The following is a 23,404-nucleotide window of genomic DNA, read 5'->3' as shown; positions in this document are numbered from 1 at the left end:
CGACGTTAGTGTGATGCAAGATAGTAATGCACTTCTGGAACTTCGTTTGGTGCTACGTACAATCACGGGACTTAGTGGATCAATATCGGAACTGCTTTGCCTGAGCCGGAAAGGCGACATGTTGTACGTCTTGCTAATTGTATATTGTCTCGTTTTTTTGCCTCGTTCCCAGAATGCCTTCATTTTATTTTGTCTCCCATGATTCTTAGCGATCTACCCGTTAGGAGCCAAGAGCAAGATGGCGGATAGACCAGGTAAGGTTGCAGACGATCTTAACAAAGTGAAGAAATTACACAGACTACACGTTCGTTTAAGATTTTTATTTGTTTGCATTTGTAACAACTGACTTTTTCCTCTAATATGTGCGTTTTACTTTCGATTTGTTGGATACTGTGACTTCAAACGTTGCCGAGAGGCCGCATCGGAGACACGATTTTCCTACTGAGTCAAGTCAAGGACTTTGCTGTCACAGTCATTCATACACATAGTTAGCAAGTTAGCTATACATATTTTAGTGAAATTAGTTTACAACCGGTTAACAGGAGGCTGTTTTCCATAAGAGTAGGTACTATTTCCTATTCTACTTTCAACATATTCTGCTAACTATCCTGAGCGTTTGCGCAAAAACGTTAGCTGGTTAGTCTAATTAAAATCTACGTGCTGTATTGGTATAAATTAGCAAACAACCTTAAGTTAGGTAGGCTGTTAGCGACCTGGCTCGCTATACTGCATAGCTAATGTTTGTTTTGCATGTCGCTGTGTTCGTTCGACTAAGATAAGTAGCTTGCTTATATTCACATAAAATGATTTGATTGTAATGTTGCCACCCGGAGTTTCAATGGCATCGCACCAGTTGATTACAGTAATTTTATTTGCTTGACTTTCCGCAATGCTAAAATGTGTCAGAATGTAGTCGCTAACTTATGGCCAGCAGCTCTGATCGTTGACCAGGTTGGTGAGATTTACAAAGGCAAAATTCTTGCGGCATGTCGCTAACCATTTTTGGAACTAGTTATACTCTATGGTTAGCCATTATATAATGCTAGCTCCTCCCATGTGCGCTGAGGGTCAGTGCAATGGCTGGGTATCATGTTTGGTAGACATGTAAACACATATTGCATTTAAGTCTTGATGTACATAATAAACGATCAGCTAGTTAGCTCGTTACGTCGTATTACAATACATTGTATGCATTTAGCAGATACTCTTATCCAGAGCGACTTCTAGGCGTAAGTGTATTTAAGTTAAATGATCAGCATCGTCAGATCAAGCTAACAACACTCCCAAACCAGTGAGTGTGAGCATAACACCATTTAAGCCTTACCAAAAGTTACCTTGTGCAACCTGACTAGGCAACGGAAGCCAAAACCACTACACCATACACGTAAAATAAACATCAAATAGTTGTCGTGCAAGCTTTCCGAGACACAGCTAATTAGCATGCCGGCTCTGTTTGGGTTGTAGTGCCCGTGGCCGAGAAGAGACTGCTGGATGTGAAGATGGGAGAACTCCCATCCTGGATCTTCTCCAGGGACTTCACTCCTAACGGGATCATCGGCGCTTTCCGCCGGGGTGAGTTTGAAGTTAACTTTTGCCGGTCAAGGAACACGTTGCATTCTTAATGTAGTGGTTGCATTGAGTGCTGTGCAAATATTTTCAAGAGATTTGCTAAGTCTGTTACTTTTGTTCCCGCAGGACACGACAGATATTACAACAAATACATCAACGTGAAAAAGGGTGGAATCGGTGGCGTTGCGATGCTCCTCACTGGTTACGTGGTCCTGAGCTACGTCTGGGAATATGATCACATCAGTGAGTGTCCAAGTGAAAATGTTAATTTTCTGTCAAAATGTTATAGGTGCACTGCGATTAGATGTCTCGTTAAAATTTATTTCCACGCTGAAGCAATTTCTTAGAAGGTACACTTAGCAAACACATTTAATCATTTAAAATGTGCTTCAGTTGAAGTCTAATCCTTTGTTTTCTTTTTGATATTTAAAGAGCATGACCGTTGGAGGAAGTACCACTGAGAACCGTTCTCTGCTGAGTTACCCCAGACTGATGCATCTTTGCAGTGGCTTGACTGCCACACCTGTAAGCTTTCTGCATTGTGTACAAGATTTATTTGTGACCAAGAATAAAATGTAGAACAGTTCTGTTGTGGTTATTTGGCTATATTTCAAACTCTCCAAGTTTGATGATTCTTTGCATTATTTTCTTGGGAAAAAAATGGTGGTTGACTAGTTTTGCTGTGTCAAGTCTAAAATCCAAGTGTGCAATGAAAGGGATTTAGTCCATTTTCAACACAGACATGCAGAATGTGATTGAGATTGTTGGAAAATAATGTACATGGAAACAAGCTGTTCAACAAAACAAGACTGTAGGTACTTTTTAAGAGCCACATCTGAGTCTTTATGTTCTGTAGCAGTTTTGTGGTAGCTTTCAAATTGGCTTGGCTTAATCAAATGACTAAGAACTCGACTGAGAACAAACTCCGACACTTAGCCCACAACGTTAACTTTACCTGAAATTTTTTGCCCAAAATGCCTGGGCAGCAAAACACATCTACAGATTTTACAAACTGATTTTTATTCTGATCTGAGTACAAAAAGCTGTTCAGACAAAGTACATCAATACAAAAGCAACCCATGCAAGTGCTGTATTAAGATTTTTCCCCTGGCATCTGACCACTGGCTGATAATGTGACTTTACCTTTACATTCCTTACTGGGCTTAACTAAGTTGTTTTGCACAATTGTGCAGCCTTTAAAGATCTTTCAAGATGGCACACTCATTGACTTACAAATTTATAATCTCTTTCCGACCAACTAGTGTGAACTGCAGCATGCTTTCTACCAAGTACTACATAAGGGACCACTGACCTGCTGCCCATTTCTGATTTGTTTGGTCATGTTGAAACAGCAGTGTTGGCTGTGGCAGTACACAATTGTATAACTCCACCTCAAGCTGTAGGGGGAAATGGCACCAGAGAGGTGCCTGACCTTTAAGCAGTCCTATAATTGATTTAATCTGTATACCCCTATAATCTGCCATACCCCTTTAACTGCCATGGGCCAGTCAAATTTGCAGCACAGAAAAAGCACTATAAATGCAAAATGATAGCTACAGTAACAAAATGGAGATGCTGTCAAAAGTTAAATGACCAGAAAGTTTTAGACAAAGGTTTTGAAAATTAGTTTTGAATATTAAATAGCACCAATTTCAAACATGGCACGTTTCCCTCTTTGTCAGCATTAACATGTTCATTTGAAGGCTGTTTGTCACATATTTTGGCCATGTTGGTTTTGCCATACATACTTAATTTCCTGCACAAAATATATTGACGAGTGGCATAAAACTTGGTGTGCAGAAACTTTGCTTTATTCTATATTAGATGGTCTGCTACCATAATTCGAATGGATATTGATCATAAATGGTATAATTAATCTACTTTAGAACATTTAAGATGAAAATGTCTCAGAAATGCAAATGATATTAGTCACATAAGACGGCAGATGTATTGTGCCATCATTGACAACTGCCTGCTGCTGTATTTCTAATCAGAATATCAGGAATCCACAAGATCATTGAACTGTCCAACTATCCAACTTTTACATTACTATGTACAAGAAATTTGATTTAATGATAGGATTTTCAGTGGCACACATTTAATCCATTACTTTTTCAATTCTTGTTTTTTTACATAGTGACAGTCAAGAGTTTTATCACTCTTTTGAATACCCTTTATTGTGGGAGAGCCCTTTACAGCTGTCAGAAGTTTGTACTGTTTTTGAGGAAAAAATGACACCGTAGCAACACTGCAATAATGGATACAGAATTGCCTGTTATTTGAAATTTCTGAAGTAGATCCAGAGATGCTAAAGATTGTTTAATTACCTCTTTCCCCACAGAAATGAACATCTGTGAAAATACAGATTGTTTAGCAGTGCAGCACCAAACAAAGGAAGGTTCATTCATTAGTTATAAGTTGTCTCTGCTGACTCCTTCACACTGAGCCGTTTTATCATTCTGCAGCAACACTAGTAGAATTCAGTCTTGTTCACCCTTTTCACTTATGAAAGCTGACTGGACCAGCACACACAGACACTCTTCCAGCCCTTCTCGATGAGACTCCAGCTTCACTTCAGGCCAAGGGATCCTCTGGGCGCTACTGTCCGCTTAGGAAAGCCAGGTGTCCTTTTGTGCATTTGTTGGCATAGTGTCCCTTCTCACCGCACTGACAAGATCAAACAAACAAATGAACATCACCACCTGTTGACAACCCTTTACATGTGCGCCCTCTGAGACACGATGGGTAAGCATCAATCGAATATTTCTGTCATCAAAACATCCACTGGGATGAGAGAACGCATCGCAGATGATAGAGTCTAGCGTGAATGAAATTTACATGTCCCGTGAGACCAAACCTAGCTTTTTTCTGTTTAAGAGGGGCAGTGCAAACGCAAGCACCCTTTACCTTGTAGCAAGTGACCTGGTCCAGTGGGCGGGGCCCTCTGTTGCCCATGTTGTGTGAGTGCATTGCCCCAATAACATGTGGCGTCCTCTGGTTGTGGTTGGAGTTCATGTTGGGATTTGTTAACTGGATGAGTGACAACGATGACCTGTTCGCCGGCTGATTGTTTTGCTGTAAGACAAACCGAAACATTTCACAAAATTAAGGATCAGAACACAACAGAAACATGAATGGGTATTTTCGTTTTAAATCCTCATGTTGAAAAGGTGTTAAAACCTAAGATGACTGACCTCATGGCTATCAGGTGTTTTTATAGCACTGATCAGAGAGGAGGAATCGACAAGCTCCTAATCAATTTGATGGATATCTGCCTTTGCCCTCTGCCTTTTGTAGCTTGCTAGGGCAAAGTCAGTTCTGTTGAGATTCTACTGGTGGTAACAAGTGGCAAGAACAAGTCAGAGTTCTTGTGGAATGTTACTGTAATATCGATATAATAAAAATATATTCAAACTTGCAGGTGTGGTATGAATGTGATAAGGTGACTCAGACTGTACACAATGCCATCTTTGGACTGCTCCAGCAATAAACTCTGTCTAATTTATAGACACTTCATACCTTTTGGGTCTGGGGTTGCTGTGGCAGTGGCGGTTGCTCTGCGGTACCCAGGGGCAGCTCAAACCGTGGGCTAGGGAACAAAAGAAAATTTCACATTCATACTCTTCTTTCAGAGGACTCCAAAGGAAGAGGAGACACATGCTTTGACTTGCCAATCTTGCAACAGTCATAAGCCAGAAGTGTGAAAAGAATAACAGTTAAACCATACACAAATCTTCCATCAGTTTTACTGCTCTGATGAAAAACTGAATCACTGACTTTGTAAGTGGAGAACTAAAACCCTTGGGGGAAAAGAGCAGAAAATATTTGGACTCACTGCATGAATTTACAAGACCGGCCTTCCGGACAGAATCCAACCAAGTAGTTCACACAGATGACCCTTCGTGTGTGCCTGTGCCTGCAATCGGGACCTGAGAAAATCAAGTAAAAGGAAAGGACAGGACTGTCACCACACAGCTTTTTAACACAAGAATACAGAAAAAAAGACGACTAAGTCTTCTCAGTTTACCATTTGAGCAAATTAACTTGATATTGCTGAGATTGTTTTTGCTTCCCATGAGGACAGGCAATTTGGGGATTAATATAACCTCTCTTATAGGCAATTCTGTTTGGAAAAACAAGCTACAAAAGGGTAATAATTCTCCTTAGCTAATTGAGCCACCTACATCTAAAATCCACATTATGTGAATCTCTCCTGTGAGCAAAAGTATTAGGAAGAAAAGGGGTGACTGGCTTTTTGTATATTCTCAAATGACTTGTAACTCCCTTTTATCACCTCACCATAATTTCTATGTTGTGCTTTGCTGGACTCAAGTAAAATAGCTACTGAAAGTAAGGCCTCTCACAAGGCTGCCATTACCTGACTGCACATCTTATGATCATCTAGAGGTGTTTCCCATTCAAAGTAAGGTTTAAGCACAATTTGCAATAAAACAGAGAAAATACATATACAATTCCAATAGAGGTTATTCGTTATATGAGGTTATATGATTTCCTTCTTAACTTCAAGTTTACATCTTGGCAACATTAACATATTTATGTCATTCATTTACACAGCTGGATGTGTACTGAAACAATACACTATTAGTGCCTTGCTGAGCTGTACTACAGCTGTGGCCCACTCAAATGTGAACCCACAACATTCTAATTACAGTTTCCTACACACACTCTATAGATTCCAGAAAAAGACTAAGCACCATAGCATAATTCAGATAAATATATAAAGCCATATCTTTGCCCATTTTCATATTTAGATTACATGTGCACTAAGGTACTTATCTAATTCATTATACAGTTTCCTATACAAAAACCCACACCAACACAGGCAACATGCATTTTGTCTGAATGACTTACTATTGCTTCCAACTGATTGAAAAAATTACCCCTACAACCTTTTTGAACTCTTTTTTTATTATTTTGCTTGGAGACCATACTGTTGGTTTTGTTGGCGACACTCAATTCCTTACCGTGTTTACAGAATCCTCTGTCATACCAGGGACAATCTTTGATCTTAGACTCAGGGTCAATATGTAAGAATGGACACTCTTTATTACTGCACTCCCCTGCAAAGACAGAATGGGTTTAGAATCATGCAATAACTTCAGACTCAAGAGCTAGAAAGGCCTCATTTGGAACCAAGTTCACTGACCGAATTTGGAGTAGAAATAGCACTCCGGCATCTTGGTCATATCGTATTCGTGCAGAAACTCGCACTGGTCCCCCTTCTTGCACAGTCCCCTGAGCCAGTGCTTGCAAACCACCGTTTTCTCACCACTGATATGACGAAAGGGACACATCCCTCCTTCAGGAAAAAAGCCACAGGAAAAAGACACCGATCATACTCCGGTGTACAAGTTACAGTTTACAGTCTCTTAGCCATATTCTTTAAAAGAAACATTTGAATGAGTAGAATACGAGCACTTAAAAAACACTATGAGAAGAAGACAAACTGAATAATTAATTTGACCTTAAAGAAATTACCAAGAAAGCATGCATATACAGACAAGAAAAAAAAATCCATGTCTGGTGCATTCACATCAAAACTTCAGTCTAGGCTATAGGCACATGTCTATTATTGCTTGTTTTCACAGATCCACTTTTTCCCCCCACTTACAGAACTGCATTTCAGATGTATGCATTTGGTTTGTGATTCTGTGAGCTATTTTCTCTGCTCATCCAACAACCTCCATTCAGAATCTGAGACTTCCCTAGCTACAATAAGTCTTTCCTTGCTTTCTAGTCATTGCTGCAACTCTATTGTGTTGTATTGTAGAAAGACATCTGCTTTTTTACAGAAACTAAATGTGTTTTTCACAATAAAAGCTAATTGTCAGGCATTGTAGAATACTAATATTTCCAAATAAGAGGATGCTATGATGCAGTAGGGCACTGAGTTTCCAGATATATTTAAATGACGTTGTATTGCCACCATAATTCCAGCAGCTAGAATCTTTAAATGTAACAACGTGGCTCATGCTTCCTTGCTTCAACATTTGGACTTCTATAGACATAATTTGTGGGTGGCTTTTAGTGAAGAACTCTTCCAAGCTTACTTGACTTACTAACAAATACGTACCTTTTAAACAAGTAGCTTTCAGAAAAAACTCACATACAGCCGCCCCGGATTCTGAAGAAAAGAAATTAAGAGCGTTATCCATGTATGGGAATCAATGTCCAGAAACAACGTTCCAGTCAACCAAACAGTTCTGGCGAATTGCACTGACAAGTGCAAATAAGCAACATGTGAAACCGCCTTTCAGACGGCGGTGCATGAATGCAGTAGAACTAAAACACTCGTGAACTCGTGAACTTGCTTTAATGTTAGCAGCTTGCTTGCTAGCTATAGCATAACATTGTTAGAAACCTTAGTTATGTCAACAAAAAACAAGACATTTTCAGTCTTTTAGTTTGTTACGAACATGAACGCTCACAATAGCTCAGAAACTACATATACATAGTGACAGATCAACTAGCTAGTTACAAAACACACAAATTGTGTGATTAGCTAAACTTAAAGCTAACTAGCCAAATAGCCACCGATATACCAAGCAAGCAATAAAGTGATTACAATCAACAGGACCTTAGACAATTCGCTGGCTATGTATTGGCCCGATGGGTGATTGTGCTACACGTTTAGAACTTTAGTAATGCTCAGTAACTATCTAGCTAACTAGCTGTTGCATTTCTACACTTACTGTCCATCCCGGGGAACGGCAGAGGCTGAGCTCCCAACTGCTGCTCCACAGCAATCTCCAGATCAAATTTAATATGATCCACTGAAGCAATCAATTCCTGCATGTTAACTTCTTTATGAAGAGCTACCTGATCACACTGAAATCAAACTACACTTGGGGGGTGAAATGTTTGTAACGGTAAGAAAACAGACGAAACCAAACACAGCACTCAGCACGTCGTGCGCCCAATCGTCGAATTCTTCACCCGCTTTCACAAAAATACTTCCGATGTCAACTCTGACCTCTGAACTGCCACCCTCAAATCGTTCTCGAGTTTTAAAGGCGCCGCAGCAATTGTTTCATTGGTCAGGGACAGTTACTATTGCTTTGTGTGGTGTTTGTGTTGGTGCACAAGATGGCCCGTTCTTGTATGGTACCTTTAACTCGGTGGGTTAGTTTACCAGTGACAGAAAAAGCTTATATTACAGCATTTTTTTTACAGTATAATGAGATTTTGAGGAAGGATTTATGCATTGAAAGATGCAAGATGCGTGAAAGAAGACCTAGAAAGACGGGTGTGCGTCAATTATGATGTTCAAAAAATGAATACAGCAATTTGCAATACCATTGTTTCCACTTTTGCACCGTTGGGCGAGTCGCTTTACCCGAATTTCTTCAGGGAATATCCATCTGTAAGATTGCGTCTAATGAAAACGTGTTTTCAAAAAAAAAAAAAAAAAAAAGCACAAAAAAGTTATGTTACCTAAATGTACAGAATCTAGGTCTGCAAAAATAACTGTTGATACAGAAGTTACAACAACCATTTTGCCAGTATTACATAAACTACATAGGTAGTACTCAAAATTATTGGTACTCAGTTTTCTCCTAAATTCTTTCAAGTAACTTGACTTTGCTTTTTTTCTTTCTAAATCTTACTGATGAGAATGAGCTATTTCAGATTCGAGTTTCCTTTTTGACAACTCCATCACAGGCTGTTTCAAGGCTACCCAGAGGGAGATGTGGGTCCAAAACAGAGGCTCCACAGCTTTTGTACTAGCAGCAGTGTGTCTGTTACTAATCATTCAATGCAATTATTTCATTGCTGTTACTTCACAAGTGTAAACCCATAACCGTCTCGGTATAATCCAAATTAATGAACTACTGCACTATCACATCACTGGCAGTAAGCACTGTCAAAAATATAAAAATGCAGGCAATGAAGACGCCTGTCTTTTATCAGACAATACAATCATTTAAGCATCTGTGACAACAACCTTATTGTATTTAATGCCACGATTTTTGCAGACATAATACAGAAGGGCACAGATTGTCTAAAGGTTATATTTACTCCATGTGTGAAAAAAAATTCACATACATACAGAAACAGTTGGCAGCCCTTTTTAATGAAACTGACCCAACGGTTTATAACTTTATAACAGAAATATTGTTTGAGTTGACTTATGTTGTACATACTGTCAAAGTATAAGTGATCTTGTTAGTACACATTTAAATGTCTCATGAAATAAACATAATACTTAATGTTCACATTTCATATATTAAAACATTTAAATATGTCTCCTGGTGGTCAATGTGGGCACGGGGTATCATCACATTATTGAAACCATTCCACTTGGAAAATTTATGTCTTTATGGTGCAAAGTTCATAAACTGTAAAACACTGCAAATTTACTCAGATGTCATAGTCACACCTCTTGATATAGCAATGACACTACTGCAATTTAGACAGAGGTCAGTTCAAAGATTACGAATATGAAAAGCCTGTATACATTACATCGCAAGGAGTTATTCATTTAACCCATGGAAAATGGCCACCAAATCATGGGTAATACAGTTAATTATAAAATTATTCAACATAAGCAGTATTAGTACCATTCATGGTTTGTGAACTATAGGGTTTTTTTAAAAAATGTATTAAACCATATAACCAATTCATTACAGACTGTGTAAACAAACAGGGGAAAACAGCTGATGAAGTTTCAAAACGTATCAAATTACATTACACATACAAAGTTTACAAATAACACTTCAAAGGTGCACAGAGAACTCAGAAATATGTAAGCTAACTTTACAATAACAAAATATATGAAATATCCGATATAGCAGCTATACCATGTGAATTGTGAATCAACACCATTTCATTTGCACGACCTTTCCTACATGTCTGGACAGAAAGATCCAAATGTTCCCATTGAACAGTGTAGGACTCCTCACCAAATGTTTTGTAGATGTGGTACATAAATAAAATACAGGCAGTTCTGCATGTATCATAAAATTTTTATGCCACTAGGACAAAGTTCATGAGATGTTGTTTTCAGTGTTTTTTTCCCCCGATTTCAATATGGCTCATAAGCCATGTGACCATTTATTGTCATATGAGATCATTTCTTATAATTTACTGCTGACTAAACATAGTTTATTTTGCTTTCAACAAATAAATGCTTTATATTCAAATCAGCAATTGTTACAGTTTCACCATCCTATTATTGCTCTATTTTTAGATGTAACTTTTTTAAATTAAGTAACATTGTAAACTAAAAATTCAACATTTTAAATTCCACATTAATCAGACTTACTATTCATAATTTTTTTTTTTTTTTGTGCAGTTTAAAAAAAATCAAAAAGGTTATTTAAAAAGGCAGAACTTCAGATCCATGAGGCAAAAATATGCCTAGTAGCAAGGAAACCGTGTACTACATTTTGTGATACTACTGCAAATGCCTCACAAAGGCTTAAACAATAAAAGTTACTGAAACACCATCACCATGAGACTAAACACTGCTAAACCAGGTGTGGGGCCTACTACCAAAACGCCCTCTATGACCTTCCAAATTTCATGAATTTACAATATACCATCTAATTGTATAGACATTTTTGTATAGTTAGGAGAAACAAATCATATGTGTGGAGTTTGAATGTAGCACAGTGGTTAAGGAACAGGACTCGTAACTGAAAGGTTTGATTCCCCACGGGGGCACTGGTGCTGTACCCTTGGGCAAGGTACTTAATCCACAATTACCTCAGTAAATATCCAGCTATATAAATGGATAACATTGGCTAAAAAAAAAAAAAAAGCACCGGTACCTGATGTAAGTCACTCTGGATAAGAGCATCTGCTAAATGCCAATAATGTAATGTAAAATGTAATATATACCTATGAAATACAACTGAAATAAAGTAAGTTATTCGTCTAATAATGAATCTGACAGTGTCAATCAACAGTTGTTTCCGTGGACATCATGCAACATCTATTAGGATTGTCACAAGCTATTACAAATTCAAATATGCCAACTTTTATTGTTGTGTCTGAAATCAATCAGTTGCTGTAAACAAAATATAGGTTTGTGCATGATGTGCAATATGATGTACAAACATGTAATTCTATTTCATAAACACCAAAAAATGAAAGCTGTGTCTGTTTGAGAATGTTTGTACAACAGCACATTTTATTTTAAATGATAAAGGATACAATAACAGCAAATAAAGTTTAAAACAATGAAGTTTAAAAGCATTTGTTTCATGAACGAGGTTCAAAATGCATGTACAATGGGAATCACAGTGTACACTACAGATCTAAAATCTGGAATGGTATGAACCCAAGTATGGACCAGGATTTTTCAAAGCACTAGGTAATGAGCCCTGATGTTTCCCAAAAAGGCAGAAATTAAGAGTTTCAGCCAGAGCACCCTCGGCATCCACAGTGGGTGCATTCGATGATCCTTCCCTGTGAGAACAGAAATTGACACAGTTTTCAACATGCAGACTTCACACGATTAAAGAGACAAAATGTTCTATATGCAGTTCTACTGAAGCAAAGTTCAGAGTACTGAAGCAGCCAGTTACCTGCAATTTTAAAACACCACATAGAACAATTACATAATTTATGCCAAACTGCGATACAGTTAAAATGTCTTGGCTGAGCTTACCACTTCCAGCTTGCTTTTGGGAACTCTGCAAATGCAATTTGTTCCAAAGTTGGTATCTCGGGTCTGGATGCAACGCAGACAACACAGATTCTCATAGCCCTGCTTCTTCCACTTTGCGATGAGATTCTTATCTGCATAACCTTCTTTTATGCAGTATTCATAGAGCTCTGTTGAAAAAGTAAAGATTCGGCAAGAATTACTTGCTCATGAATTTCAAAAGACCATTGTTTCTACATATATTCACATTTCACTTCACACTAGGCAAAGATCTTTGTCTACGAGTGGGGAAGACTTACCTCTGCTTATAGCCTTTCTTTTGTAGAACAAGTCGAAAATGTATCGGCTCCGTTGGTGGTGCAGCCTGAAAATTGGCCAGAGCGACTCAACCTTCCGCTTGCCTTCATGTGGTTCAGTTTCAGCTGACGAGTGAATAAATGACATACGTGGTGTGAATGAACACATATGGATTAAAGTATACATACGTACATGCACAGCAAACGGGGTAAGGCACCACACACTTGGTAAATATATTCTGAACAATACGTTGTCTACCTAATAAACTAGCTGAGGTAGCCAGTGTAACTTCCTAGCTGCCAAGGAATCAAACCTCCTCACCTTCCCTCATTTTTTGGTCAAGTTCGTCCAGAGTGGGCTCAATTAGCTCCCATCCGTCTGGAGGAGGCTTTCTGCTCCTTTTAACTTTTGGCATTGTTTAAGAGGGATCTCCAGGTACTATGTTTTGTTAGTTCGCCTTTTCGTCGGAGTGGCTCAGTCGCTGGTTTATGTCGTCATCATGCGTCAAAGTGGTCCTCTATGCTTTCTGCTCGGCTCACAAAATATACGAATTTTTCACTGGCATACACGTTTGGTCGAAATTTTATGGCAATTGTTCATCGTTGAGAAATTAGTAATAAATAATTGTGCATTAAATTGAACATGACGTTCTCCCAGTGTGTTGTTACGTCTTGAACGTGTGCGTTTTGATTGAAAATGTGTATTGCTCTTAGTCTTGATGTATTGCATCAGGTTAGTTTACTATGATATTGCCTGAAAAAAATTCCCAAACTTTATGTTCACGTAAGATTTTAAGGGCAATATTAAGACAATTCGTACATTTATTTACCTTTATTAAAGTATTACATAAAATAAAGCTCTAGATTTATGTCCTAAATATATCCCAAAATAAACGTTTGTCTTTGTTGGTAAGAAGGATAATTAGTAGATAGCTTAGCATTCTGCGTGTATTCGGCTCTCTCTAGATCAGTAGCCAGCTATTTACTGTGGAGCAGTGAAGAAATAGGGGTTATATATACCCGATTCTGGTATTAAATTCGCAGTATACATTTTTAAAGTAAAGGTCATCAGGATGCCAAAGGGAGGTAAGAAAGTTATATTTCCGATTGGCATACGACCTAAGCTATAGTCAAAGGCTTAGGTTAGATAGTTAGCTAGCTAACTCAAGCTGTCAAATGATGGGTGGCTAGCGGTACAACTTAGTGCTTAACTAGCCAACGTTAGCAAGCTGGCTAACCGCAGTATTTCAGTTCACTTAACAAATACTGAATATTCTAGCTAACGACCCCAATTCCCTCTTTCCCATTCTCCTCTCATAGACAGCTTGATGTTTGTTGCGAGCTAATGGTAGCCACTTGAGTTGTATTCTGTATGTTTGAGAGTGTAGTTAGCTAACGTGAGCATCGTTTTCTGCTACACCGGTTGGTAGACAGTGTTAGCTGGCTTGATACCTGACTCATCCACTGCTTAATGCGAGTACGGCTAGATCAATCCTACTTAACTGATCCATAATTCAATGACAGTTAGCAAGTCACGATTCTTTTTACAGCTAGAAAGAGATTTGCTAACTTACAAACCAAAGTGTTGCCATTAAGTAGCCAAAAATTATCCTTTTTTAGGTAGAAAGGGGGGTCACAAAGGACGCATGAGGACGTACACAAGCCCTGAAGAGATAGATGCTCAAATGAAAGCTGAAAAAGAACGAAAGAGGGTAAGGCCACTCGAGAGGCGTTTTTCTTAGTATATCTGGATGTATTTTCATATCTGCATGTCAAGCTCATCTAAAATTGCCATTTGTCGGTCCCAGTGGTTATCATTCCGCTTGCTCTTTCCATATGGCGCTGTCTTCACGGGGATTCAAGCCAGGCCAGTGTGCCCGCACCTTTCGCAAGAAAGATATTTACTGTGGTTTCATGACAAAATAAACAAAACCAAAGTGCAGAAATTTAGTAGTTTAAGTTGCTGCCTGTTATGGACACCTGCTCTGGACACCTGCTCGGCTATCATTTACATCCACTCATTTCTAAAACACTTATCCAGAGCGATTTATAAATTTCAGAGGGACTTTAAAAAGAACATTAATAGAGGAATATGTAAGCCACGGATTCAGATAATAGTAAACACATTCACGGGCCTAAAATAAAGTATCTTAAGTACAAAACTCCCCTACGGTTACCTAACTGTTGCAAATAGTTGAAGTATATTATGATTATGAATATTTAAAAAGGACCCTCTTTGACTTCATGTATTTTGATATGGCATTCTTTAGACTGTATTGTATCAACACAGAAAATGTCATGACTTGACGTCTTGTAGTTGCATGTTTACACACTGGTATATTTACCTTTTTATTTTGTGTCATTACTACTAATTAGACAGTATTTAATTGTTTTGTGTTCCATATATTTTCCATTTTATGTTTATGTTTATGTCATCATTTATGTTAATGGGTGATTTTTTAAATCATGCAAAGCAGGATGAAGAGGAGGGCGCAGCATTAAATGATAGTCAGACTGAGGAAAAAATTCCAAAGTCTGACTCTGAAGACAGTGAAGAGGAAGCCTCGCAGGTAATTAATTTTTGTTAATAAGTTGATATATGTAATAAAATTAATCATTTCATAGACCGTGACAAGCAAGAAGCCATCAGGTCAAACAGAGAAAAGTGAGAGCGAGAGAAAAGTGAAAGCTGAATGCAAGTTTTTTTTTTTGTGTTTTTATGTGTTCTGCAGAAGAGAAAAGGGGTAGAGGGTTTAATAGATATTGAGAACCCAAACCGAGTCATGCAGAAAACCAAGAAAGTGACAGATTTAGAATTGGAGGGTCCTCGACAGCTCTCCAGAAGAGAAAGGTAAGAATCACATAGGTATGTTTGCCATGGTTATCATGTATCTTGTTATATCTCTGCCAAGTCCCAAGCAGTCATTACCACCAGTGGTAATCTAGAACATTATTTGTGTTGTAGGAATGTGAATTGGTTCAATAAAGCTGATAGTCATTTTATGGTAAAGAGTCTGGATGGAATGTGGGTGTACTGATAATGTGGTCCTGCAGGATGTCAATTTGTAGTTTACAGTTCTCCTCTTTTGCTGACAGATACATGTATACTTTTCCAGTGATAGACGTTGACTCTGAACGTGCATTCTGGTTTTCCCAACAGAGAAGAAATAGAAAAGCAGAAGGCTAAAGAGAGGTACATGAAAATGCATTTAGCTGGGAAAACGGATCAAGCCAAAGCAGATCTTGCACGATTGGCGATAATACGAAAACAGCGGGAAGAAGCAGCACGGAAGAAAGAGGAAGAGAGGAAAGGTGGGTGTGCTGATCCAACAGTTCTTGCGCTTCGAATATCACTGAACCTCTCCAAGCACTGCGTTTGTTTTAACTAAATCTGAATAGAAATGTTGGTGTGTAATGGAGAAAAAAAGTTTTATTTACGTTTAATTGAACAAAGAAAACTTTGGTTGATATGGTGCATATTTATCTTATACACAAATGTAACTCGTATTATTGATTTCTCTTCTTTTTAGCAAAAGAGGCAGCGGCGGCAGCAGCAGCAGCAGCGAAGGGACTCCACACGTTGTCTCTGAAATGATAAAAAATGGGGGACACATATTCCCAAAGTTATGGACTAATGCAAAATATGAATTTGTTCATCTTACTATTTTTAAAAAGAGACCATCTATGAAGAATTGACCTGTACTATAATTTATGATCATTTGAACCTTATAGATGAGAAATATTCAAGACTGTAGATTTCACATTCAGAAGACTCTCATTATCTCCTCCAGGGCTGTGTCTTGGAGAAGGCTTAGATGTCTTTGCCAAAGTGGTTTGCAAGGAATACCCCGTGATCCTTCTTTAAGTCATAATGCATCCATTATATTTCTTAATATATCAATGTTCTGTACTGCTATGACTTTTTGTCATGTCTTACCACAAAGCTCTCAATGGCCACATTTTTTACAGAGCTCTGTTTTCTAATATCACAACAGTACTGGGGTACAATCCAACAAGGCATGTGCTCCAAAAGTTATTTGTGCATTACAAGGAAAGAAGCTTTTTGATTTCCTCAGTACCCACAACTTGACAGCCAACCTGATTCACCTTTAACACTGGACATATGCTGTTGAATAAACCAGGGATTGGGAGTCTCTGTTTTGACTGGCATGACATGTTGAACTGCAGAGCAGTATACAGTAAACTTCATGTTGCTGTGTGAGATGCACATGTGCTTTGGTGAACTCTCAGTCCCAAACTTTTTTTTTTTTGGATTCTGCCCCCCTCAACAAGATCTATCAATGTTCCTCACATCCCTACTTCCACATGTTACATGGTTTTTGCTAATGTCTAATTTGAATATCATAAAACGTTTCAGGCTGAATTCCATAATTATGTCATGTGATGGGTTTAAATTATTGTATATACATATAGAATTAGTACTTTGTGCATGCTTAGCTATAAAACTTAATAATAAAAAATAAAATAGTATAAAAAATTACAATTATATGCCAAACAACCCTAGAATAGGTTGAGGGATTCATTTGGCAATGTAGTACCTACCTGAAAATGTCACGTGTATTAACTCGATGTGATATAAATTACTACAGCGCAAAGTACGTTTTTTAAGTTTCACATGGCACTTTTAACTGAAATTGTCGCACAAGGTGCAAAGTACTAAATTTGTTATAACCAGCATGTGTTGGTTGTTTCATTTTGGCTTACTAGCTGTTTCAACAATAAGCGAGAGAGAAATGAGCTTCAACTCCTCCAAATTATGCGTGGAAGAAGCGTAGTTCTACAGAACACGCCTCTCTGTAACGCGATTGGGTGGAAGTTTGGCGGATTTTTATTACCGCGGGTGAGCCTGGTGCGTCAAGTTCAACAACGAACGTCAGCTGTTTGTTAGCTGGTTATTGACGTACCGCCAAAAAGGGTAAGCGAAATATCTTATATCTGCAATTTGAACCATTTGACCGGTACTTCTGGTACCTTTCGAAGTCTTAAAAAAGCTTTTTTTTTTCTTTTACACGCGCGAGGCAGTGTGTTGCATTGGGTTCAATGTATAACTTGGGTAACCAGCTAAGATAGCTTGGTGTTAAATGTATGTAGCAAGTTTGAACACATTCGTGACTTAATGGTTTAGCAGTTACATACCGAAGTTGCAACACGTCCTCTGTATTTCCTATTCATGTCGCACCACAGAACATTCGGTTTGAAGTAATTCACCCTAAGTGCTGTCACAAGATAGTAATTTGCTAGCCAGCTAGCTAGCTAGCTGTGAGAAGAATAGAGCACATGAGTTAAGCGGGAGAAATCAGATTGCATGACATTTTAAATCACAGTTTGACGCGTACGACCGATAAGTGTATAACCTCCACAAGTGTTCTCCGATGGGTTTAACATTTGATCTTTTTTCAAGTTTATAAACTGTGTCTGATAACTAAGTTTGTTCATGTGTTCAGCGAGTACATGTGCACGGCAGCTGGGTGCAGTTGCATCATCTATAGCCTGCTATCTAGTTACTAGAGGTTAATAAACTGTCACTAGACGATGAGCGGTTGCCGGCCAGTGCCTTATGGTTAATGATTAGTGTTGCCTGGTTACGTAAATCGATGTTTATGATTGTTTCACAATTCCCCGGACTACTGGTTATGGGTCAGTCCAGCAGTACGACCCCCGACCTCCATTTGTTCTGGCAAATAGCAAGCGGTCTCACCTGATGTTGGTTGACTCCCTTTGAAATTACGTCGCGGAGTGTCCACTACTTAACTGGTGCCAAACGTTCGAACTGGCGTTCCACTCGTGGGTGACAGTTCATTGCACATCAGCAGAGAATAATACACTTAGCTAGTTCGCCGTCTTGGTTGCTTAGCTACCTATAATACTATTTTATCTTTTGAAAACAGGCATTTTTTTGCATTGCATCTCATTGCTGGAAAGAAGAAGCAGACATGTCATTCATCAACGGTAAACACCTGAGCAAGGACACCTGGGATTCTCACAGCAGGATGATGCTGGAGCCTCTTTGCACCAACGATGCGGAGGTAAGTATTCAGTCCTGCGGACAATTGACAACTTACATTTTGTCTGTTCTACAAGGTTGTGTGTGTTTTGGACTTTTAAGTTAATCATGGACTTGAAATGTGGCTTGGAAAAAAAATGGTGACCTTATTGTTTTGCAGGTGTATGCCCTCATCAAGAAAGAGAAGAAAAGACAGACGTATGGGTTGGAGCTCATTGCCTCTGAGAACTTTGCCAGCAGGGCAGTCCTGGAAGCCCTTGGTTCCTGCATGAATAATAAATATTCTGAGGGCTACCCTGGGCAGAGGTGAGGGTTTCTGGAAGACCTAATCGTTACAACTCACATTCATCTTTATTTTGCTTTGAATATTGACTTCAGATGGCACATGAAATGCATTCATTTTTTCATTCAGGTTTGCCATAACATAGATAATACCATGAACCCCACAACATCACTCTAGACAAAAGACAAATGCCTTTCCCAAGAAGCAGCTTAACTTACAATTATAACTTTTCTGTAGATCAACAATGAGCTCGAAATGATTTTTCTGAGAAAAATCTATGCGTATTTGCCAGTGGATCCTGTGGAAAGTGTTTATCTGGATGTTTCAAGAAAACACAATGTCATTGACTGTAACAGCACTGATCTATAAATGCTGGGTATGTCCATGTCAGAAAAGGAGAAGGACAATGAAATGATTGGGATTGCTGTCATGGTGCTACAGATTCAGCCTCTGTTTTCACCAGACCACAGTTTTACAACAGTAAAAGACTACACAATCTTTTTTCTTTTTTTTTTTTTTTTGCGCTAGACCTCTTTCAGCAGGTGAAGGTTGCTATGTACAGAGTTTGTTTCCCAAGTTTGTGCTGGTGTTTTTTTTCACGTGTTTGTGTGCTTTCCCTCTCAGATATTACGGAGGCACAGAGTTTGTGGATGAACTTGAGAGGCTGTGCCAGAAGAGAGCCCTGGAGGTGTACGGCCTCGATGCAGACAAGTGGGGGGTCAATGTGCAGGCATACTCTGGTACGCATCCCAGGCACTGCACTCTGAGTTTTGGAACTTGTTTGCTCCATATTTCTGTAACCTGTTTTTAGTATAGAAGAATGAGTGATGTACCTCAAACAGGTTGTGCCACGTGCTTGTTTTCTCAGGGTCTCCGGCTAACTTCGCCGTGATGACAGCCCTGGTACAGCCCCACGGAAGGATCATGGGTCTAGACCTGCCAGATGGGGGTCACCTCACCCATGGCTTCATGACCGACAAGAAGAAAGTATCTGCAACCTCCATGTTCTTTGAGTCCATGGCCTATAAGGTAATATGCAAACTATAAAGCAACAGAATTGCATAATCTCATTGGATAACTGAATCCCCGCCACAGTTGGGATGAAGGTTGCTTATTTTTTGGCAGGCGTTGATCAGTTTTTTATTGTGTAAGTGCTTGGCAAATAGCTTTTTTGTTTGTTTTGATTTTAGGTCAACCCCGACACCGGTTATATAGACTATGATCGCCTTGAAGAGAATGCCCGTCTCTTCCACCCTAAGTTGATAATTGGAGGTTCGTAAAGTTACATTTTACCTTCAACCAAGGTTAATCCACACTTGGAGACAATAATATTTTTGTTCTCTGCATACTTTATCTAGGATATGCATTTTACACCCAGAAGATAACTCACTTTCTGCCATAATAAAATGGTGTGGACGTGTTGGCAGTCAGATGTTCTGCAGTGGCCATGGTGCTGTGATATGGTGGTGTTTGCCTTTAGAAGGACTGAAATTTTTTTCATTTTCATATGTAAGCACTTTTCCTGCATACTATTTCTAGGTGCCAGCTGCTACTCTCGCCATGTGGACTACGGCCGGATGAGGAAGATAGCAGACGAGAACGGAGCTTACCTCATGTCAGACATGGCCCACATTAGTGGGATGGTTGCTGCTGGAGTGGTGCCCTCTCCTTTCGATTACTGTGACGTCGTCTGCACCACTACCCACAAGACTCTGAGGGGGTGTAGATCCGGGCTCATCTTTTACCGAAAAGGTTGGTTTCTTTTACATCCGCTGTGTGGTATTAATGCATGTCATGGCCTGAGTTTTTAAAGCGTCAGTTCGCTTGGAGAGGAAATGCCGCCATGAAGGCATTTGGTAAAAGTCCCAACATGTTAGGTTTAAATACGTTTTTTTTTTTTTTTTTTTTTTGCTCATTTGTTGTTATGAGTTTGCCTCCTCTGAATGTTTCTGATCTACCAGGGGTGCGCAGTGTTGACCCAAAGACTGGTAAGGAGACCCTCTACAACCTGGAGACCCTGATCAACCAGGCTGTCTTCCCTGGGCTGCAGGGGGGGCCACACAATCATGCCATTGCAGGTTAGTCTCATTGCTTCTGTTGGACTGTTAACAGAAAACCTGCAATTTTTTCATTTCAAATTAGGGTAACGGACATCCCTTTGTCCTTTTGTTTCCCTCTGGCAGCCATTTATATGTTTACATATTATTCACTACATAACTGTGTTGTGAATGGTTGCTTTGCATGGAATTTCATTGCATTACGGTGGTCTGTTGTTTCTAATAAGTTAATTATTCTCTTAATGTCGTACCTGTTTTGGTTGGCCTGTTCCTTATAAAGGACACATGATTCTCTAAATCATGTTGTGTCCACCCCTTGTAGTGGGCTTATGCTTAGAGAAAGTATCCTTTTAAGTACATGCCTATACCTTTAATAAAGCTAATGGAGACAAAGACTGGAGATAATTCAAGATAATAAAATGCATTAAGTAACACTTTGGCACCATAACTCACCATAACCAAAAAATATATGTATGCATTGCACAGGAGTTGCTGTAGCCCTGAAGCAGGCCCTGACCCCTGAATTTAAAGCCTACCAGATGCAGATCCTAGCGAATTGCCAAGCCCTGGTAGCTGCCCTGCTTGAGAAAGGCTATAAACTCGTCACAGGTGAGTCACAGTTGTTCAATGGACAAACTAAGCTCAGGTCTGTTAGCCACCAGTTAACTTCAGAATACTTTGCAGAGACCGCATGGAGGTGAACTTTGTGAATGCAGCCCGTGACGGTTAACATCAATGTTAAGTTTGTCTGCCTGTGATGCAAGTGGCCTATGAATGCAGTCCTTCTAGCTGCACACCACTATTTTTCTGTTTCTATTGGCAGAATTGAACTGAATGTTCTGTCGAGTCAGGCAGAGACCACAATGTTGGTTTGATTCGTAGATGCTGAGCCTTACCTTCTTTTTTTTTTGTCATTTAGGTGGCTCTGACAACCACCTGGTCTTGGTTGACCTGCATTCAAAGGGCACAGATGGTGGACGGGCGGAGAAGGTTCTGGAAGCCTGTGCCATTGCCTGCAACAAAAACACATGCCCAGGTACCAGTATTCTGCTTTGCCCTGTGTAGTTGATAATGTGGATGTTTACGACCGGTCACATAAACTCCTGGAACTAAATATATGACCACCTGTGATCGTTGGTGCTATAAAAACACTGATGCTGTACTTTTCTATTTCTATGTCACATATAGTGTAGAGACACAGCCTCAGTGGTGTAGTGTGTTTGGCTTGGAACTTATACATGCAGACATTCATATTGCACTAGGTCCAGGGCTGAGTAGCTAGGCTCAAGGTGTACTAGAGGTGTTGAGTCATTCCTTCTTTACTTTAACTTTTTATGGAGGTATGCCTGTCCTCATGTCTTGTCTTGGTGTTTTTTTTTATTTATTTATAGGAGACAAAAGTCCACTTCGCCCCAGTGGCATTCGATTTGGAACCCCTGCTCTCACATCCAGAGGGTTACTGGAAGATGACTTCCATAAAGTTGCCGAGTTTATCCACAGAGGTGAGAGGCGTGGTGCCAGACCTCACTGGGAAAATCAAGTATCTGTGCAGTAGCATATTAATAGAGAAAAAGAAATCTACATTTAATGTCTTTGTCTTCCAGGCATCGAGTTGACCTTGGAGATTCAATCAAGCATGAACCCCAAGGCCACTTTAAAGGAGTTTAAGGAAGTGCTGGCACAAGATGAGAAGTACCAAACAAAGATCAAAGAAATCCGAGAGGAGGTGGAGACCTTTTCTGGGAAGTTTCCCATGCCTGGACAGCCGGAGCTGTGAACGATTAGAGCAGGATTTTGGCCTCTGTTCCATTCTGTTGTATGTTATTTTGAGTCATCCTTTCTGTCAGGATAATCTCGTCTGATATTCTGAAAAGCTGTATTTCATTTAAACCGGGATGATTGTGAAAGTAAGATAATTTTAAGGGTGCTGGCCTCTTGTCTTTAAATGTTTCTGAAATTGTGAACCACGTGCCTACTGAAACTCAATGATTTACATCATTCTATGAGCTTCCGAAGTGTTTGCCAAATAAATCATTCCATGGTTGATTGTTCAATGATTTGATGTCAAAAGATTGTCCAAAGATATGTGAAGTGGCCAGAATTGATTAAAAAGCAAATTTATGCAAACCGTGTTTGTGTTTACAAGTGTCTAACTTTGGTCCCTGAAATGGGTTGTGTGGTAAGGTGTTAAAATGCAAATGAAATTCTCACACTACCTTGTTTAAGGTATCATCATTGTTTGACTGAACTTGTTTGCTGAGCTGCTGAATCAGGATGCCAGTCCCCTTCAGTACTGTGGGATTTTGTTTTCCCAGTTTGATTTCTGAAGTTGATAATTGTGTTGATGTAATTGCGCAGTACCAATAGCTCAGTATTTATCTTCATGATGAAAACATTTGTTATGTATTAATTCATGAATAAATTCACAATTTTACCTATAGGTACACTATTTTACTAAAAACTGGCCTATATAAGAGGGTGGCAAGAAAGAAGCCATTACTCAAAAATGATCACCTCAAAGCACGTCTGGAGTTTGGTAGA

The 23,404-nt window shown here is 39.2% G+C and overlaps 5 protein-coding genes across 6 annotated transcripts; 3 read left to right on the top strand and 2 right to left on the bottom strand.

Annotated features, from left to right (window-relative positions):
- The first annotated feature begins 177 nt into the window (after positions 1-177).
- Positions 178-2,155, top strand: atp5mf (ATP synthase membrane subunit f). Its single transcript, XM_036553483.1, has 4 exons — positions 178-254; positions 1,465-1,572; positions 1,696-1,812; positions 2,002-2,155. The coding sequence occupies exons 1-4, from the start codon at positions 239-241 to the stop codon at positions 2,028-2,030; spliced, it is 270 nt and encodes an 89-aa protein (XP_036409376.1). The 5' UTR covers positions 178-238; the 3' UTR covers positions 2,031-2,155.
- Positions 2,156-2,620: 465 nt separating this feature from the next.
- On the bottom strand, positions 2,621-8,523 carry cpsf4 (cleavage and polyadenylation specific factor 4). Its single transcript, XM_036553050.1, has 8 exons — positions 8,283-8,523; positions 7,664-7,714; positions 6,737-6,889; positions 6,555-6,650; positions 5,405-5,498; positions 5,089-5,158; positions 4,477-4,644; positions 2,621-4,236 (listed from the first exon to the last, which is right to left on the bottom strand). The coding sequence occupies exons 1-8, from the start codon at positions 8,383-8,385 to the stop codon at positions 4,168-4,170; spliced, it is 804 nt and encodes a 267-aa protein (XP_036408943.1). The 5' UTR covers positions 8,386-8,523; the 3' UTR covers positions 2,621-4,167.
- Positions 8,524-11,819: 3,296 nt separating this feature from the next.
- Positions 11,820-13,190, bottom strand: bud31 (BUD31 homolog). Its single transcript, XM_036553448.1, has 4 exons — positions 12,821-13,190; positions 12,502-12,624; positions 12,206-12,372; positions 11,820-12,003 (listed from the first exon to the last, which is right to left on the bottom strand). Exons 1-4 carry the CDS (start codon positions 12,912-12,914, stop codon positions 11,953-11,955), a joined length of 435 nt encoding a protein of 144 aa, XP_036409341.1. The 5' UTR covers positions 12,915-13,190; the 3' UTR covers positions 11,820-11,952.
- Positions 13,191-13,429: 239 nt separating this feature from the next.
- pdap1b (pdgfa associated protein 1b) lies at positions 13,430-16,649 on the top strand. 2 transcript variants are annotated; one of them, XM_036553137.1, is made up of 6 exons: positions 13,430-13,584; positions 14,119-14,210; positions 14,973-15,068; positions 15,231-15,349; positions 15,659-15,810; positions 16,029-16,649. In XM_036553137.1, the coding sequence occupies exons 1-6, from the start codon at positions 13,572-13,574 to the stop codon at positions 16,091-16,093; spliced, it is 537 nt and encodes a 178-aa protein (XP_036409030.1). In that variant the 5' UTR covers positions 13,430-13,571; the 3' UTR covers positions 16,094-16,649. The 2 variants fall into 2 exon arrangements, with proteins under 2 accessions (XP_036409030.1, XP_036409031.1); XM_036553138.1 differs by having other exon boundaries at positions 13,431-13,584; positions 14,976-15,068.
- A 603-nt stretch (positions 16,650-17,252) lies between these two features.
- shmt1 (serine hydroxymethyltransferase 1 (soluble)) lies at positions 17,253-22,989 on the top strand. The gene is made up of 12 exons (XM_036552649.1): positions 17,253-17,434; positions 18,408-18,545; positions 18,684-18,829; positions 19,431-19,546; positions 19,675-19,835; positions 19,997-20,078; positions 20,346-20,558; positions 20,768-20,884; positions 21,350-21,472; positions 21,783-21,899; positions 22,255-22,365; positions 22,468-22,989. The coding sequence occupies exons 2-12, from the start codon at positions 18,453-18,455 to the stop codon at positions 22,638-22,640; spliced, it is 1,452 nt and encodes a 483-aa protein (XP_036408542.1). The 5' UTR covers positions 17,253-17,434; positions 18,408-18,452; the 3' UTR covers positions 22,641-22,989.
- Positions 22,990-23,404: the final 415 nt, after the last annotated feature.

The sequence above is a fragment of the Megalops cyprinoides genome, chromosome 19 (assembly GCF_013368585.1).
Source record: "Megalops cyprinoides isolate fMegCyp1 chromosome 19, fMegCyp1.pri, whole genome shotgun sequence".
In the NCBI taxonomy this organism is placed as follows: Eukaryota; Metazoa; Chordata; class Actinopteri; order Elopiformes; family Megalopidae; genus Megalops; species Megalops cyprinoides.
The sequence above is the reverse complement of the archived record's forward strand: the minus strand, read 5'-3'. Positions and strand labels throughout refer to the sequence as shown.